The sequence below is a fragment of the Uranotaenia lowii genome, chromosome 2, assembly GCF_029784155.1.
Source record: "Uranotaenia lowii strain MFRU-FL chromosome 2, ASM2978415v1, whole genome shotgun sequence".
In the NCBI taxonomy this organism is placed as follows: Eukaryota; Metazoa; Arthropoda; class Insecta; order Diptera; family Culicidae; genus Uranotaenia; species Uranotaenia lowii.
In genome coordinates, this window is record NC_073692.1 from 347388612 (window position 1) to 347406910 (window position 18299).

Consider the following 18299-nt stretch of genomic DNA (forward strand, 5'->3'; position numbering starts at 1 on the left):
AAGCAGCAACCGTTTTGGTTGAGCCAAAACAATTCTACCTGCTGAAAGGCATCGTAGGTAATTTCCTTTTACGATCGGACACTTAAAGCAGTACGACCTTTATCCGGGGCGCGTCATATTGGCTTCCCAAGAAAAAGGTAAATGACATTTCTCGCTCGCCTGAATCACATTCACGAGGAATCAACCTGACTGACTGGAGCCATCTTGTGGTGAATTCGGAATTAAGCTCTCTTTCCCCCAATTTTTCTGAAAGAAGTTAAATCTCCCGAGAAGCTCCCGAATTAATAATCACTTGGTTTGGAATTTTATCTTCCAAAGCTGAAGCCCCTCACGCCACGTGATTCGGAAGCAGCCCACACAGACCACGTGTCAGACAGGAAGATTCTGGATTTGGTGGGGTCGGTCGCTCGGTCATTTCCGGATGACACGGAAGCGGAAGATCATAAAGCTCCTCCTTCTACCCTGTTCATACTTTTTGCGCCAATTCGCCGAGGGTAGTCGTCGTCAAGGTAAAAAGTCAAACCACCCAGAATTATTGCCAGAAAAAAAACACAAAACCAAACAACAGGTGTATTTTACTGCATCAAGTATTCATGAAGCATTTCGGAGGTAATAAAAGGTAATTTGCATAAAAATTGCCAGCCAGTCTCTCCCGGAAGAAAACGAGCCTATAGGCCCAGTATCTAAATTCTGCAGGTAAAGTTGCGAGGCTACATTCATCTGAGGATTTGCTACCTCTGAGTCTGGACCGTTAGGGCAAAAATGGGAGAGACCCAAAAAAAACTTTTGTAAGCAAAGCATCAATTGCAGCACTTGGTCTCCCTGTGCTATTCAACATTTTCTTGTTGGTTCATCGATTTTCTGTTCTGGGAAACAAATGTTATCCTCCGAAATTGTTGTTGTTTTTTTAATCTCTGCTCAGGTTCTCCTGGTTTTCCGTTTCGGTTCATTTTGGGCTTATTTTCTTAAATCTTCTCTTCTACATCGAACACAAAAGGTTTCAAATTCTAGCTCAGCTTCTCTATGTTCTGAAACACCTACACTCGGAATGGCTCCCATCAGGAAGTTCACAAGGTTTATATTCTAGCAAAACGACATTATTCCCGGGGTGAGAAATGTTTTTATGATTATTGCCTGGCTACAACGTGAGATAAAAAATAAACCTGACAAAAATACCTAGGCTAATAAACATTTGGCATTTATTTTAAGAGCTGGAAGTACAAAAAATCATCTGAATGTAGCCAAGCATCAATTATTCAATTCAATTTCTGATTATATCCAAAATTGTCAAAATTGTCAAAATTGTCAAAATTGTCGAAATTGTCAAAATTGTCAAAATTGTCAAAATTGTCAAAATTGTCAAAATTGTCAAAATTGTCAAAATTGTCAAAATTGTCAAAATTGTCAAAATTGTCAAAATTGTCAAAATTGTCAAAATTGTCAAAATTGTCAAAATTGTCAAAATTGTCAAAATTGTCAAAATTGTCAAAATTGTCAAAATTGTCAAAATTGTCAAAATTGTCAAAATTGTCAAAATTGTCAAAATTGTCAAAATTGTCAAAATTGTCAAAATTGTCAAAATTTTCAAAATTGTCAAAATTGTCAAAATTGTCAAAATTGTCAAAATTGTCAAAATTGTCAAAATTTTCAAAATTGTCAAAACTGTCAAAATTGTCAAAATTGTCAAAATTGTCAAAATTGTCAAAATTGTCAAAATTGTCAAAATTGTCAAAATTGTCAAAATTGTCAAAATTGTCAAAATTGTCAAAATTGTCAAAATTGTCAAAATTGTCAAAATTGTCAAAATTGTCAAAATTGTCAAAATTGTCAAAATTGTCAAAATTGTCAAAATTGTCAAAATTGTCAAAATTGTCAAAATTGTCAAAATTGTCAAAATTGTCAAAATTGTCAAAATTGTCAAAATTGTCAAAATTGTCAAAATTGTCAAAATTGTCAAAATTGTCAAAATTGTCAAAATTGTCAAAATTGTCAAAATTGTCAAAATTGTCAAAATTGTCAAAATTGTCAAAATTGTCAAAATTGTCAAAATTGTCAAAATTGTCAAAATTGTCAAAATTGTCAAAATTGTCAAAATTGTCAAAATTGTCAAAATTGTCAAAATTGTCAAAATTGTCAAAATTGTCAAAATTGTCAAAATTGTCAAAATTGTCAAAATTGTCAAAATTGTCAAAATTGTCAAAATTGTCAAAATTGTCAAAACTGTCAAAATTGTCCAAATTGTCAAAATTGTCAAAATTGTCAAAATTGTCAAAATTGTCAAAATTGTCAAAATTGTCAAAATTGTCAAAATTGTCAAAATTGTCAATATTGTCAAAATTGTCAAAATTGTCAAAATGGTCAAAATTGTCAAAATTGTCAAAATTGTCAAAATTGTCAAAATTGTCAAAATTGTCAAAATTGTCAAAATTGTCAAAATTGTCAAAATTGTCAAAATTGTCAAAATTGTCAAAATTGTCAAAATTGTCAAAATTGTCAAAATTGTCAAAATTGTCCAAATTGTCAAAATTGTCAGAATTGTCAAAATTGACAAAATTGTCAAAATTGTCAAAATTGTCAAAATTGTCAAAATTGTCAAAATTGTCAAAATTGTCAAAATTGTCAAAATTGTCAAAATTGTCAAAATTGTCAAAATTGAGAATTGAGATTTGAGAATTGAGAATTGAGAATTGAGAATTGAGAATTGAGAATTGAGAATTGAGAATTGAGAATTTAGATTAGGGGTTTGAGAATTGAGAATAAAGAATGGAAGTTTAGAATTGAGAAGTTGAAATTTGGAATTGAAAATTTTGATTCAGGAAATTGAGAATTTGGAATAGAAATGAACATTGTTAACTTCAAATCGTCAAATAAGAATCAAGAATCGGATTGGTGTACTCAGATGATTTGGAAGAGTGATTTTGAATGGCGGCTTTGGATGAAAAATAAGAACTTCCAAAATCGACTTCTAGTTTATTTTATTCCAAAATTTTAGAATTCAGGACTCTTAAACCAACCAATGATTTTAAGGCACCAAGAACTGATTGGCTCATTTCAACACCCTCGTTACTGTCATGGAAATTTTTTGTAGGTACCTTTATACTTTGAAGATTGAATAGTTTTAATAGTTAAAATAGAAATTTCTTCCCAATTTAATTGTCCGAAACCTTGAGGCATCCCTTTTGCATTACCCGAAAGAACATTCAACAGCCAGAATAATCCCATTCACGAAACCGTATCGAAAGCTGTCCGGTTTATGACGAGTTTGTTCCTGCCGCGGTTCTGTTCCAGGTTGTTTCCGGCTATCGCGCCTTCAAAAGTAGCAAAAGAGAAAAGTCTGGCTGAACCCGAAGAATATTCCCTTGAGACATAAATATAATCATATAATTTACGATCGCACCGACGATTCCGTTAATTATCGTAATTGTGCTGCTACGGACGGCTGCTGGCTTCTGGTCGGACTCCCCCGGAATAATGCTTCAAACCTGGCGGAATGTTGTAGGGGTTGAAACGATTGGGATCAGAACGGGGTAAAAAGGTAGACTGATACTGACCGTATGCTCAATTTTCAGCGAAAGCGATGACTGGAAGTGAAACTTTTTGATAGAAAACAGAGGAATTTATATCCCGTGGTCCCGTGCATTCCGTTCGGTTGGGTCTAAGAAGCAAAGAGAATGTGATGTTGCCTAGCAAGGATCATAAAATGGATTAGAGATAAAAACGTGCTATCGAGGTCGTTTTCGATATTTTCCAAAGAGGATAACGTTTGGCCGAGAGAGCTGGAACAACCGCAGTTTAACAAATTACGACCGACTGCAACTGCTGCTGCTGATTTTCGTTTCCTTTTTCCGGTTTTCTATCACGACTTGCGCTTTCAGCCGGGAGAAAACCGTTTCTCCCCGATAAGGACCCGAACAAAAGGCTACAGAAAATAAATTATTAATGAACGATTATTTCTGCCGGGAGATAAAACAGAAACGTGGCAATATTTCTTTTCAGCCAGCCGGCAGACCGAGGAGATGATGATGGCCATGGCGTCCGCAGTCGAATGGTGGGGTTGAATAATGATTTTCGGAAAAGGCACCACTCTCTCAACTGTGTGTGACTCACGTCAGCCATCAGCTCGAAAAACCGAAAGCAGCAAAACATTCCCGATTCCAGGCGGGCGTTTGCTGAAGGTTTTCCAATGCTAGAGCTCGTTTTCGAGAGAAATTGATGAACTTTAATTACACTGATTGGCCTTTGAGGGAAGTTGGATAGAAAAGATCGGACCCCGGCATAAAAAGCAACCTGGGGTATCAAAATATGGGAAGAGGAAGAGAGAGTCGGAAAAAAATATTTTTCGGGGAGGGATTAGAGGGACTTTTCTTCATCTCAAATTGAATGCAATGAATAGGAGCTACGGATTTCAGCCGCTATTTCATCCGCTCGCTCTAGCTAACTAGAAGGGACTTCAAACGCTCGCTGTTGCGTTTGATTATTCTACATGGTTCTTTGGCAGAAGATGTTGGCAATTACGAAAGAGCATTCTGAGAGCCGTACGGGATCTTCAGCCGGGACCCTGTTATTTTTTTTCTTCTAGACAGACGTTTCCGAACAGCCGCCACCCGGAAGGAGAGATTTTATGTATTTTTTTCATTTTTTTTAAATAGTCTACAATCTGGTATGGCAGATAAATGTCTAAAAAACGGATGGATTAGACATCCTTGATCCGCTTTGAATTTGGTAAAGATGAAAATATGTAGCATACTTTATGTGCCAAACTTAAAAAAATGTTGAGTAGAATATTATTTTACAAAGTTTTATTAGTCAGCAATTGAATTTTTATGAAAAAAATCGTAAAATTTTGTTTAGGTAGCAATATTTGTGTAGTCAAATTTTGGCTAACATGAAAGGTTTACGTGAAAAGCTATTAATCTAATCATTACTAAAAAGAATTGCATTATCTGTCTTCATAGCTTGTCTGTGATGCTTCTCACATTCACAATAGGAAAATCTTATTTCAACATTCATTAATTTCATCTCCTTTCTCAATAAAATCGAAAAAATAAAGAATCACAGCTTAAATACCTCAAAAATTTAAAATAAACTTTAATTTCATTAATTAAAATTTAGTTTAAGTTTTCACTGGAGAGTGGAATGCCAGAATAGCTCGAAACATTTGGACAACCAAAATCTAACGTTAGAAAGGTAAACACATAGAAAGCTCGCTTTCAAAGATTTAAAGTATTCGCATAATTTTATTTGTTCTTATGAACAAACCTAAATCAAGCAAAATCCACCCCATCTTATATGATTAATAAAAAAAAATCTCAGTTGCTTTACTAGCAACAAAATTCAACCTAACTGGATGTCATCGAAAACTACTCTGAATTTTAAATTTTATCGAAGTTCTGGCAAATTTAGCAGACTGTCCTCCACCTGCACAAAAAATGGCTTGATATCACTTCATCTCAGGCGAGACTTGCTCATTAAAAACTTCGTTTTGCTGTCCATTACGAAATTTTTCAAAATATTGATACTGATACGTATTGATACTTCTCTAGCGGTTACAATATTTTGCGCACGATTTAACCACCGCATTGTGCTTATTTTAACGGTGAGCATATTTTTTACATAGCAGAAATGAAGTCAGGCCTGTTTATGAGTCAGCTAGACGAGCCAGTAAAAACATGTGACTTCCCATTTTTTGTCTGCGTTTGATATAACCTGTGACATTCTCTACCATCATGGAATCATTCATCTTCACTTCTTGAATAGTGAAATATGAAATTATTAAGGTCTTCATTTGATCTTCTTGAACGATGAACGATTTACCATATGAACTTCGGTCGAATAGTTAATTTCTAGCTGTTTTTGGGTCTCACACTAGGACATCCCCGAATTTTTCGCGATCCTGCCCAAACAATTTAGTCAGTGAGCCTTTGTATTAGAGGCTATCGTAAAAACTACTTGGCAACACGTTTTTAAAACTTGCACATGTTAGTGATATACTAGTTACTGCTTTTCATCAATTTTCATTCATGCATGCAGAAATTATTCTCAAAAAAGTGTTCACAAAAAAAGTGTTTCAAATATTCAAAAAACAAAGTGTTGCATTATTTTTTCGACTAAACTCCTTAGCAGATTTTTAACTGAATTTTTGTTACAAAATCAGAAATTTTTCGGGAAAATCCGGGCTATTTGAACCAAAACCTGGCAAAATCCGGGCAGTATATTTCAAAAATCTAAAAACAAAAACGGGCAAACTTGGGATAAAACCTAGAAATTAGAAGAAGAAAAACACCTGAAACATTTTATTTTTTTCAAAATACATCATTTCAAATTGTTTTAAGGCTCTCATAAAAAAAATTATCTTGACAAATCTTTCCTGAAATTTTTCGTTTTTGAACCTTAAAATGATGAAAATATAGTTACTCGATTGCAGTTTTTTGCTCATTTTTGCAAATAAAGTCCTTGCATTTTTCAACAACAAAATACGGGCAACCGGGCCGGGACGAATAATTCATTAAATTTGTTCTAAATGTCCGGTCAAGTACGGATAAATCCGGGAAATCTGAAAAGTTTAACATAAAGGCTCAAAGTAGAAAAAAAGTCGGTCTGTAAAGGAAACTTTAAAAAAAAAACACCAATTTGCCCTCATATAAAACTGTCACATGAAAATGGTTATAGATTTTGTATTTGCTTCAACTAATGAGCTTCTAAGTTCTTTATTTTTTATGAATTTTAATGAAATTTCAAAAAGTCTAATTAGGAAGAGAATATTGCCTTCATTCAGTATATTCGCTAGATAGATATGTATGGAATCATGTTTTATATGATAGGATTCAACATATCTTGGTTCTTTCAAAGAAGCAAAAAAGGCGTTGTGCCTTCAAGTGTTGAATTTTTTTCAAGGTAAGAAGTTTCAAATTCAGTCAAATTTATAATTGAAGCGACCAGTTTTACAGCAGGACACAACCGTTGAAGCATAGAAGCATATAACTTTAACTGACAATCTTACTCTCTTATTTTTCAATCTCAGCATGAGTAAATTTTGTTCGCGTTAAAAAAAAAACAACAACAATATCCAACAACAAGGTTAATGAAAATCAACTTTTTATTTTGTTCCGTTGAAAAACAAATTCACAACAGATGGGGGAGAGTGGGGATACTTGATCCCCTTTTCTTATTTTCACCATATCTTTTTGGAAAAAATAAGCAACTCGCACTCTTTTACATTTTCTGACAGCGTGTTACTTCAAATTTCTATGCTCCAAAAATTAGAACGATACTTGAACCCATAGATGAACAAGAAGCATTTTACGTAGGAGTAAAAAAAATGCGATATTTTTTAAGTTAAGGGAGACTTGATCCTCTATTGAAGGAGACTTGATACTTTATTCAGGAAGCCCTAATCCTTAGAACAAAGTCAAACGAAACCCCAAGATAGAATGTCAATTGACTATTTTGGTCATGTTTGTTCTCATTTCACAACTTATAGCTGACAAAAAAAGAAAATTCTATAACTTTGTCTCATTTCTAAAGACATTGCATACTAAAAGGCGCTATTTTCTATAATTAATAGAAAATTAATTATATTAGCCCTTTTCTTCAGAAATTTTTTGAATAAATATTATTTATTGGATAAATATTATTAATCTATTAATCAGCGATCAATTCAGAAGAAGAATATACCGTTTTCAACTCTAGGGATAATTGAACCCATAATCAACATTTTAGAAAACTTTTTTCTGAAAAAAGTTGAGAGTTTCCCATTGCTTTGAAAATATGGTATTATGAAGTTCATATTACGCTCGAACGATTGATATACTGGAACAAATATTTTGGTTATAATTTTTCCATGTAAGGAACATTTTTTTTAAAAACGAACACACACATATAGGATCTCAGTGAAACTTCATGTTTCTTTGAAGAGATCTAATTTTTACTTAACTCTAAGGTGTACATTTTTCAAGGATATTATGGCTAGCATCTTACAAATGCTAAAACCATCAGACCACAGAAAGAGTACTATATGTGCCGTGATCGGGATTCGATCTCATGGACTCTGGCTTAGAAGACTGGAACGCTATCCTCTAGGCCACGACCGGCGGCATTTTAAAGTGATGAAGAAAGATCTTGAAGTCACATTCCGTAAAAATTTTCAAACAAAGTTCAATTACTCAAATATTTATTTTGTTAAAATGTTTAATCTTTAAACATTGTTATTTTGCTCCATTTGGCACACTTTTCTAGAACATTTGATCTTTGTAGGACATTCCAGTTTCGAGATATAGCTAAGGAATCAAGTATCCCCAGGGATCAAGTATCCTCACTCTCCAAAACGACACACTTTTTTCAATTTTTTTTCTCTTTATTATATTGATATTTCACAGAAACGTTTCGATCGTTATATATAACAAATGTTTATGTCGCATTGTAATTTTGAAGAAAAGTCCCTTTAAGGATTTCTCTTGTATTTTGAGATATTTTTTAATTCGAAGGAAAAACATGAATTATCGATCAACATCAAAAAGCAAATAAACATGAAAAATTGAAATAAAAATTACAAGTTCATATTCAGGATTCTTCAATTCTTACTGTTTCACTTATTTACAAAGTCATATAAGATTTTTAAGCTCATTTAAAAATATAAAGCACTAATATCAATGATATTTTCACTTGCGATTACAATTGATTTGATTTGATTGCAAAATAAGAAATGAGACTTGAACCAAAGTTAAGATTCTCTTGTTTGAATTTGTTTCACCCTCATTTTTCATTCGTAGTCGCATTCGCATTCGCATAAACAGTCGCCAAAATCGTCGGTTGGCGTTGTTACACCCTCATTTTTCATCATTCAAAAATAAGTTGTGAAACTAAAAACTATATACATTAATAACACATCGTGGACCAAATACAAAATATTTCATTTTTTCACTTGCCGCGAGTGACTCATAAGTTTTAAATTTAATAATGAAACTTTATGCTACACTATAAACACATGGCTTTCAATAATTAAAAATTTCTTAATTTGTAGAATTTGGTCCAGCGGTTTCTGACATATGGAATGACGAAATGTTAAAATCTAAAGATCGTCATTTAAATTTTGGTTTCAATTTCATTTCATTCCGTCACGGAGTGAAGTTCAAAAAATTTGTCAACAGAATTACGTGTTCAGGTTAGTGAAGAATAAGAGATTCCAGTAGCAATAAATCAGAAAATAGGATTGTGTGATATAACTATCGCGTTCATTCAGAATATTCAAGGTCAAAAAGAAATAATAAGTATTGAAATAAAGTTTTTATGGGATATACATTTAAATATCTCCAGAACTCAAAATATCGATTCACAATTCTAACATAAGGAACTAAACTCTCCGAGGTGCCTTAATTTGAAAACTAATTTTGACTATTTGTAGGCGTATTAAACTAAAGAAAACATCCTTTTTAGATGTAAAAAATAGTTATAAATATATCTATTGAATTATATAGAGATTGTTAAATATGCTATTTCTAAGCGTTATTGTATCTCTGAAACAGGATAATCAAGGCAAAATCTGTATAATTTTTTGTGGAAATTTACTACTTTGTGACATTCTTTCCAATCATCTGTGTTATTGAGTGTATGGAGGATAGTAAATAGATTTAATCTCATATATTGCTTTTCATGCACGTATTTAATGGTTTTCATCTATTCATAATAAGCAATTATTCTATGCTCCATCACGTTGATAAGCTTTCTGATGAAAATTAGCTAGCACGTAGCTACTTTTTCGACATTTCACACATAATACGAAAAAATAGATTTTATATGAGACGAGTTTAGGAATTCTGTACTTGTTTATTATCGACATCATGAGAATATGACCAAAGGAGGCAGATTAGGTGACCTGTAAACAGTTTATTTTGGTCAATAATTTTTTTTCCTGTACCAGTACTTGTGGTGTGAAAAGACTGCTAAAAAACGAACACTTAATGAGAATTAATTCTTCGACGCCAGGATAATCTGATCATAGCACAAAATAATTCTAAAAAAAGTAAGATGTTTATGCTACGGCTTTACCACACCATTTGGTTAAAAAATGTATTCAAACTTATTGAACACCCTGTAGATAAGTCACGTAATCAGTTATCACTGATTGGTTTCACTTTAATCTGATTAATTTAAAAAATTCTAAAAGTAATTTCCCTGAAACTGAGGTGATTAACGAAATCTGACAAAAAAAAATCTAGTTCAGAAATCAATATCTTCCAAAATCAGTTAAAAAAAATAGGCACAAAAAATGTGCCTATGTTTGAATGTTACCCTATTTATTCAATACTATCCCCTAATTAAATGATAATAATTTATATTTTAAGTAGAAATCAAGCTTTAAATTTTAAGTACAAAACCTTTTGAATTTGAAAGTTGGATTATTTCACTTGTAATTGATAAAAATTCTTCAATAGAAAAAATAACTTTCAGAATATTTATATTATTTTTTTTAGTATCATTAAAAATCTTACAAATTATATAAATTTGGAATAAAGTGTACATACAGCTAAAAAAGGACTTTTCACTTTCTTTCAAAAATCATTTGAAGCAAATATGTTACTACTTTTATCGTTTCAGTTCAAATTAAATGAAAAAATTAGTATGAGAGCTTGAAGTTGAAAAATAAATCCATGAAAATAAAGTTAAAAAAGGCTCATGCCTCAGCATCTGATTGTGATAATCATATTTTAGATTTAAAGGTATATTTAGAAATTGAAGAATCGACACTGGATTTGATAATAAAAAACGACAATTCTGAATACATCAGAAAAATAGGGTCAGTTTTTGACAATCAGTTTTAAATTCATATAGTAATTATTAATACTTTTCTCATTTTTTTAAACGTTGCAAGTTGCAAAAAAAGAATCATCAAAATTTTGTTGTGAGCCTAGCCCTGATATAAAGAAGCTTCGGAATTTATTAAAGATAACTTGAAGATTTGTTTCAATATTTGCTTTTGAAAAAAGTGTGTGTATTATTTCATTCGAAAGCTTCCTCAATGAGTTAATAATGGTATATTTTTTAAACGACCAGATCTAAAAATTTAAAAAATTATCCTTAAACATTGGCAACCTCATCTATTTGGCTGGCTGGCAGATGGAAGCAAATGGGTGAGAATTTTTTGATGTATTGAGCAAAATTGTTAAAAGTTTTCACTATTTTTCTTTAGTTTCATATTTTTAAAAATACTTAAATGAAGAGCAGTGAACAGTAAATATTGAAGACTCATTTTCAATTGTATGAACATTTTAAATCTATTAAAACACTAGTATAATGTATGGTGAGCAGGACATTTTTTTTTTCAAATAATTTTTGGCATATTGTTACACTGGCTCAAATAAAAAATCTAAAACAATTGTAAAAAGTTATTTAAAGGGGATTTGCGTCAATTGGGATTGAAAATTGAAAAATGAAATTGAAGAGGACCTTGAAAAACATTTTTCTGGGCCAATGTGGTCCCAAGATTATTTTTCACAAACACACTGACACATGATCGAGAATGTCAAAAATGTTTGAAATATCTCAAAAGGGCAGAATGTCGAGATAAGCGGATTATCTCCCGAGAAGGGACAAAGTTTTCAAACAAAGGAATTAACATTGCCGCCTCTGAATTGATCCTTTTCCAGTTTAATTGGAAAACCTTTCAACAAAATTGCATCTCATTTCCAATTCCAAGATTGTGTTTTTCATAGAATTTTATTTTTACATTATCTAGAAGTGAGTGCATCTTCATAGGTGGAAAAATAGAAACAGGAAATCTCAGCCATTGTTCTGAGCTGCAGCCATTTCGCTGTCCGTACCTGACCACCGCAATCATGACATCATCATTTTCCACCCTCGTTTGTTCATTCACTCGAATCCCATCTGGCCCATTATGCAACCTCAAACAACGGCATACCGGGCTGCGCATTTCCGCGCCGCCCTCCGATCCCAGCGATTCCTTATCAAACCGAGGGAATCTAAATCATTGAAGTTAATAGTCTGTAATGAGATTGCAATATCTAAATCCCTTTCGGGAGAAACACACCCAGCATCCCTTTCAAGATACACTGAGAAACAGAACCGAAGAAGGGACCAAGGATCTTCCGAAGAGCTCATATCCATAAAACAAAGAAGATTTATGGCCTGAAATTAACAGGTGTTCACACGCGGTTCGAGAAGGATTTGCCTGGAACGATGCTTTTTTTCGCTCTTTCCTTATCCGATTGTCTTACACTTTTTGCCTCGAAACTTTTCAAAAACATCGAAGAAGAAACCAGAACCCGAAAAAGGACACTCTGGGAAAGCAATTAATTTTCGGTTCCCTTTGGCCCCGCAACGGAATGATACCTTCCAATTCGTCTGCCTACCTGAACTGCCGAAAATGTTACAGCAATCGAACCATGAGAGGAGTTTCGGAAAAAAATATATTTCAAACTTCCACTGGTCATTTTTCATCCCGTTTCGCTTTTGTTTCACAGTTTTGTAAAGATTCCTCGAGGAAAACGTACCAAAAGCAGATCGCGTGTAATGAAGATACAGTTTTCTAGGTTCTGGAACCCAAGCAACAGGATAACAACTGACTTATCGCACCTCCTCAGAATTTTTCTGCTCTGCTTGTGGACTTCGTCGTCCTTATTTTTTTAAAAACCTGAAACAAACTCCCTGGCGTGTGACCTTTCCGACCTAGGATATCTGGAACGACAAAGCGACGACGATTTTCTGGAGGAGACAAATTGGTCAACGCCAAAACAGTTCACGCACAGTTTGAAAGTTTCGAACCAAAGACCGATCGGGACCGATAAGGAACGACAAAGAAATTTGTTCCTTTTAACAATTTGGGATTTTTAAGAAAGTTTTCTCAATTGATCGGATTCCAAACTTTTGTTAATGCCGTGAGTGGTTTCGATTCGATGGAAAGATAAGACAACAAAGGTGAGGAAATCAAACCAATTTTCACTCATCCCGTCAATCAAGAGATTCTAAGAATGATAATAAATGAGCCTAAAAATTAAGATCGATTTGGCACTCCAATGGTTTAGTAAAAGCGAGAATCATACCCCTAGACCATTGAGCCGGTTTCTATTGTTAATCAATGAAATTTGAGGAATTATGTTTACCCTTGCTAAGGTGAACATAGTTTGATAAATGGATCAACCATTGGCTAGTTCAGCTCATACCTCTTCTATCAGTTGGTAACCCAAATTAAAATTTATAAATTCAATAATTTATACATTGCACCAGTTACTACAAAGTGGCAAAGGGGAAAGAGAGCCAACAAAATGGAACAAACAGTTGCATCAATTTGGCAGCAGCCCAGAGAAACGATGAAACGAACGTCGGTAATTGAATTTAGAGTTATGTCCATTGGCCAGACCACCCTTCAGATAGTTTTGTTGGATGGAAGTCGATAAATGGAGAAGTGTCCCTAGTTGAAACGACTGGCTTATATTGTTTATTATGGATTAAATAAGTACGGCTCAATGGTCTAGAGGTATGATTTTCGCTTCGGGTGCGAGAGGTCCCGGGTTCAATTCCCGGTTGAGCCCGTAGTACACTGCTTTTTTAAAAGGCGCTTACTTATCTACACATGCTGATATTGCTCAAACTTTTGGCGATATGTATTGTATAGAATCGACCTGCGACGACTGTTAAGAACCATCTTTGGCGGCGTACAGGAGAACAGATTGTGGAGGTTTCTTTCGGAAAACCACGAGAGCCAGCTCGCGCGAATCTACGGTGAACCTAAAGCATGGATCACTACAAATCTGGACGCACTATTTATTTTACCATAGTGCTCCTAGTTGTCGGATCTGGAATGTTTTGGCAGCACTTAGTAGAGGAATGTTTCTTCTACCAGTGCTGAAAATTTCATTACGATTCGTTTTGTTTCGTAAAAGTTACACGTGATGGAAGCCGCGAGATGAAAATAAATTTTGAACACCCACGTCAAAAACCCGACGTGGTCGGGTTCAAAAATCGCGAAATCGTTAAAAATGGTCAAATCAACCGTGTGTAGCGTTCTCAAACGTTTCCGTGAGATGCGTACTATAGATCGGCAGGTTCATACCAAGCGTTATAGTGGACCTAAGAATCAGAAACTGCATTTGAAGGTGTTGAGAACGATCAAGGAAAACACAGGGTAGTCGGACTATGACATTGCCAAGAAATTCAACGCCGACCGGTGCACCGTCTCAGCAGAATTCGTCTACGCGAAGGAATACGATCCTATCGGACCAGTAAGCAACCAAACCGGACATTGAAGCAGAATTTAGTAGCCAAAGGACGTGCCCGCAAATTATACAAGAAGATTCCAACGAAGTTCGACGGATGCATCCTCATGGATGACGAAACGTACGTGAAGATGGATTTTGGGCAGCTTTCTGGCCAAAAAGTTATGTAAAGCCACTGCAGTGGTGCACTGCACTGGTCATGGTGATGTCCCCGGCAACTTCAAATTCGTTTTTTTCTGATAAGTGTGCAAGAAAGTGTTAGATCTGGCAAGGTATTTGCAGCTGCGGACGAAAAATTCCGGTTTTTGTGAAAAACAAGACCATGGACTCCGAAATTTACAAAGAGGAATGCCTGAAAAACTTTTTTTTTCGTACATTAAATCTCACAAAGGACTAGTTAAGTTTTCGCCAGATTTGGCAAGCTGCCACTACAGCTAGGAGGTTCTACAGTGGTATTGGGCCAACGGGTGGATTTTGTCGAAAAGGACATCAACCCAGCCAACTGCCCTCAATTCCGCTCTATCGAAAAATTTTGGGCAATTGTCAAGCAGAAGATGAAGAAGAATGGTAGGACGACTCGGGAAGCAACAGAGATGAAGAGATTGTGGAACAAAATGGCCGCTGATGTCAGCGAATAGGGTGTTCAAACTATAATGAGTGATACTCAACCAAAAGTTCGAAAATTCATCAAAACAACATCGGAGTAATTTTTTTTATTATTTTTCCTCTAAAGTGCAATAAAAACCCTACATTTCAAGTACAAAACATTTTTATTTCGTTTATATAGCTCCAAGATAGACCCGTTTTAATGCGTCCAGATTTGTAGTGATCCATGCTTTAGTAACCAGAAGATGGTGAAGCCTGAACGGATACGCTGGGTAGAACATGTTGCGACGATGCCGGACAACTGTCCTGCAAAACAGGTGTTTGCTACGAATCCGGTAAAAACGAGACGAGTAGGGGCGAAACGAGCGAGGTGAAGCGTGATCCGGTGAATGTGGGATGTCCAAGAAATTGAAGAACGCTTGCCATGGACCGAGTGAAATTTGGTAATTTATTTCGCGAGACGGAACACTATGTGACGAAAAAAAATTTTTTTGCGTGATCGATCATGAGATGAATATCTAGGCAGTTTTTAAAAAGATTCCTGGAAACCTGTACGTCACGACCCAGGAAAAGTTTGATTTTTTCTGAGAGCCTCATGACGCAGAAGATCGTGATATATGCCGAGAAGTTTATGGTTCGGCAAGCGATTTCCACCTGCATTCCGTTCGTCACTGATAGAACTATGAATGGAATATTGTATCTGAAGAGGTGTTTCCAAAAGCAGCATATTTCTTTCCTCAGGACTCGTAGGCCGTAGGCAAGCTCAAAAGCACATTGTCTACATAAAAATGCTCTCTTATCGGCTTTGTTCCCTATCGTTCTACATTTTTGACGAAATCCTCTACCCTCGGAAACCAGTGTACAACACGAATTCTCAATTCTGAATTTCGAAGATACCCACTGGTATGCTGAGAACGACTTCATAAAAAAACACAGGGCTCAACCGGGATTTGAACCCGGGACCTCTCGCACCCAAAGCGAAAATCATACCCCTAGACCATTGAGCCACTTGCTTTTGGTCCTACGTTTTTCATGATATGCTGAATGTTCAATGGAGTTCGTAAGAAGCCTAACTTTCAACAAATTTAGCAAGTTGGGCAACTTGCTAAACATTTTTGTAGCTAAATTCTTATGCTGTTTTAATATACTCTCCATATACATTATAGAATGATCGTATGAAAGTTGAAAAAACAGCATTTATCTATCGAAGTGGAGGCGATATACGTATCTAGATTTCATTTTCTTCTAAAGCGACTTAAACTACACCAATTGGGCGCTATCCGATACTGTTTAGGAACGTAATGCCATGTGCTTTAAAGTAGGAGCCACCTCAGCGACTGAACTAGATGTGAGTTCTCTCCTGAGGGGAAGGACTAAGGGACTGGTAAAAATAAAAATCAGGCTACGTCAAAACGTCAAAGTAACTGAAATTTCATTCGAAGTGAGGACCGTTTTTTTGGTCGTCGCTCAACGTTTTCCCTTCAGCAATGGTATATAATGCAGTTTCTTAATCCTCATTTTTATCACTTTCACAAAAATCAGGCAAATCCAGGCTTATTTTCAAAAAATCATGGAAATACATTGGCTTGTCAGGTTGTCAGGCTGAGTTTCGAAAAATCAGGCAAATCCTGAAAAATCAGGCACACTGACATCGCTGCCAGCGACAATATTTTCCATTTTTCTCATTGGACAATATTACTCAAATCTCATCTGATTTTTAGCCATCTGGATGCACTACTGATTGCAGAGAGAAACATGACGATGATTTTCTCACTTAAAGTCCGCCGGGAGGCAAAAATCATTTCAAAATTTACAAACACGGCGAACTTTTTATAATACCCGATTTAAGCTGACTTCAGACGACATTTTATGCGATCTTTTCACTGTGAAGTTGGATTTGCGATTTGCAACAGCATTTTAAGCGACTTAAGTTATCATTCCTGATATGATTTCATGTTAGCTGGATACTTATTGATTCTGTCTTAACGGGTGGTAACTAAAATTTTGGAATTTTTCTTCCAAATTGTGAAAAAGTCAAGTGTACTTGACGAAGATTTGATTTATTTGAATTAAAGATATATTGTCCATTGTTGGAAAAAAAAATAGTGAACCGTTGAAAACGGTCCATAATCGGCTATTCGGCGAAGCTTCCGTTTGGTGTGGATACAGGAGCGTTGTACGGCCTTCAAGTCAACTTTGTGAATACATCTCTTGATTCTACCTGTATCAACTGTTTGCAGTTCTTGGATTCCCAATTATTTTTGTACACCATTGAGCACAAGTTTCGAAAAAAATCTTCGATTGAGTGACACTGAGGCAGATATGGCGGGTGGTGGTTCTTGGGTACAAATGGAATCGAATGGGTGTTCAGAAAGGATTGTGTTTTTGGCATAATGCGATGACGCTTTATCCGGACGTTTTGTCCATCTGCAATATGTTAGTGTAGAAACGACAGTAAAATTTTCTACAAACTTTCCTTCTGGTATATACATCTTGATTGATAGCTAAACAAGACGGCTTGATCCATGACTTAGAAATACCTAGGTTGGTCGGTTTTAGCGGTTTTTTTTTGGAAATCCGGTATTTCGGTGTTTGAAGAAGAGAAACCGATAAAACCGGTAATTTCTGTAAAAAAAAAAATATTGGATACACAAAAATGTTTCGTATAATTGCAGTGATAGTGGAGAAAAATGCTCTAAGTCTACAGTACCGTTCATAATTATATAGAAATTGGAAGCACGCGCACTGTCACTTCGACTTTGAACTTCCAGAACTTTTTACTCTGATGATATTTTTTGATCAATTCTTTTGCGTTCGATAGATAAACTATCACACTATTATATCATAAAGTTTGAGCTTTCTGGAGTTTGTGTGTCCTGAGAAACAGTAATTCTTCGAAAATCGGAGTTTTTGGACTTTTCTCATTCAAACTGCAATATCTCTGAAATCACGCTACATTTTTCATTGAAATTTTGCACAGTGATTGTTGACATATAAAGCTAGCATGTCTGAAGTTTTCGAAAAGTTCTATCGATGAGATCAAAAGTTACGCGAGGTGAAATATTTCAGGCATGAATCTAGAAATGCGATTTCTATAGAATTTTGGACAGATGTTTCCATAGGAAAATTATATTATCTATTCAACAGCCAGTAAATCTATTTCAACCAAAAAATCGAAACAATATCGTGAGATTCTGATTTCAAAATACAAATGGATCATTAATTCCATTTCTTCTTTTCTTCATTGCTTTTGCCAGACATTTTTTGTCTGATTCGTGGAGGAAACGATATTGTTCTCATGAATCGTCCAAAATTCTAAAGAAATCTCATTTCTAGGTTCATACCTGAAATATTGCACCTCGCTTAACTTTTGATCTCATCGATAAAACTTTTCGAAAACTTCAGACATGCTAGCCTTATATTTCAACAATCACTTTGCAAAATTTCAATTAAAAATGTAGGGTA

The 18299-nt window shown here is 34.9% G+C and overlaps 2 protein-coding genes and 2 non-coding genes across 5 annotated transcripts in view; 1 reads left to right on the plus strand and 3 right to left on the minus strand.

Annotated features, from left to right (window-relative positions):
- LOC129748807 (insulin-like growth factor-binding protein complex acid labile subunit) overlaps positions 1 to 18299 on the minus strand; it is a 131635-nt gene that overhangs the window by 96557 nt on the left and 16779 nt on the right. The window lies entirely within an intron of this gene.
- LOC129743049 (uncharacterized) overlaps positions 3185 to 18299 on the minus strand; it is a 41152-nt gene continuing 26037 nt past the window's right edge. Inside the window, exons 2-3 of the mRNA XM_055734991.1 lie at positions 11817 to 11975; positions 3185 to 3308 (exon numbers count right to left, since the gene is read on the minus strand). Of these exons, the coding sequence (XP_055590966.1) occupies positions 3185 to 3308; positions 11817 to 11975 (283 nt within the window). The remainder of the gene's footprint in view (positions 3309 to 11816; positions 11976 to 18299) is intronic.
- Trnap-cgg (transfer RNA proline (anticodon CGG)) lies at positions 13473 to 13544 on the plus strand. The gene has a single exon. It is a non-coding gene; the product is annotated as a tRNA-Pro (tRNA).
- On the minus strand, positions 15770 to 15841 carry Trnap-ugg (transfer RNA proline (anticodon UGG)). Its single transcript has one exon. It is a non-coding gene; the product is annotated as a tRNA-Pro (tRNA).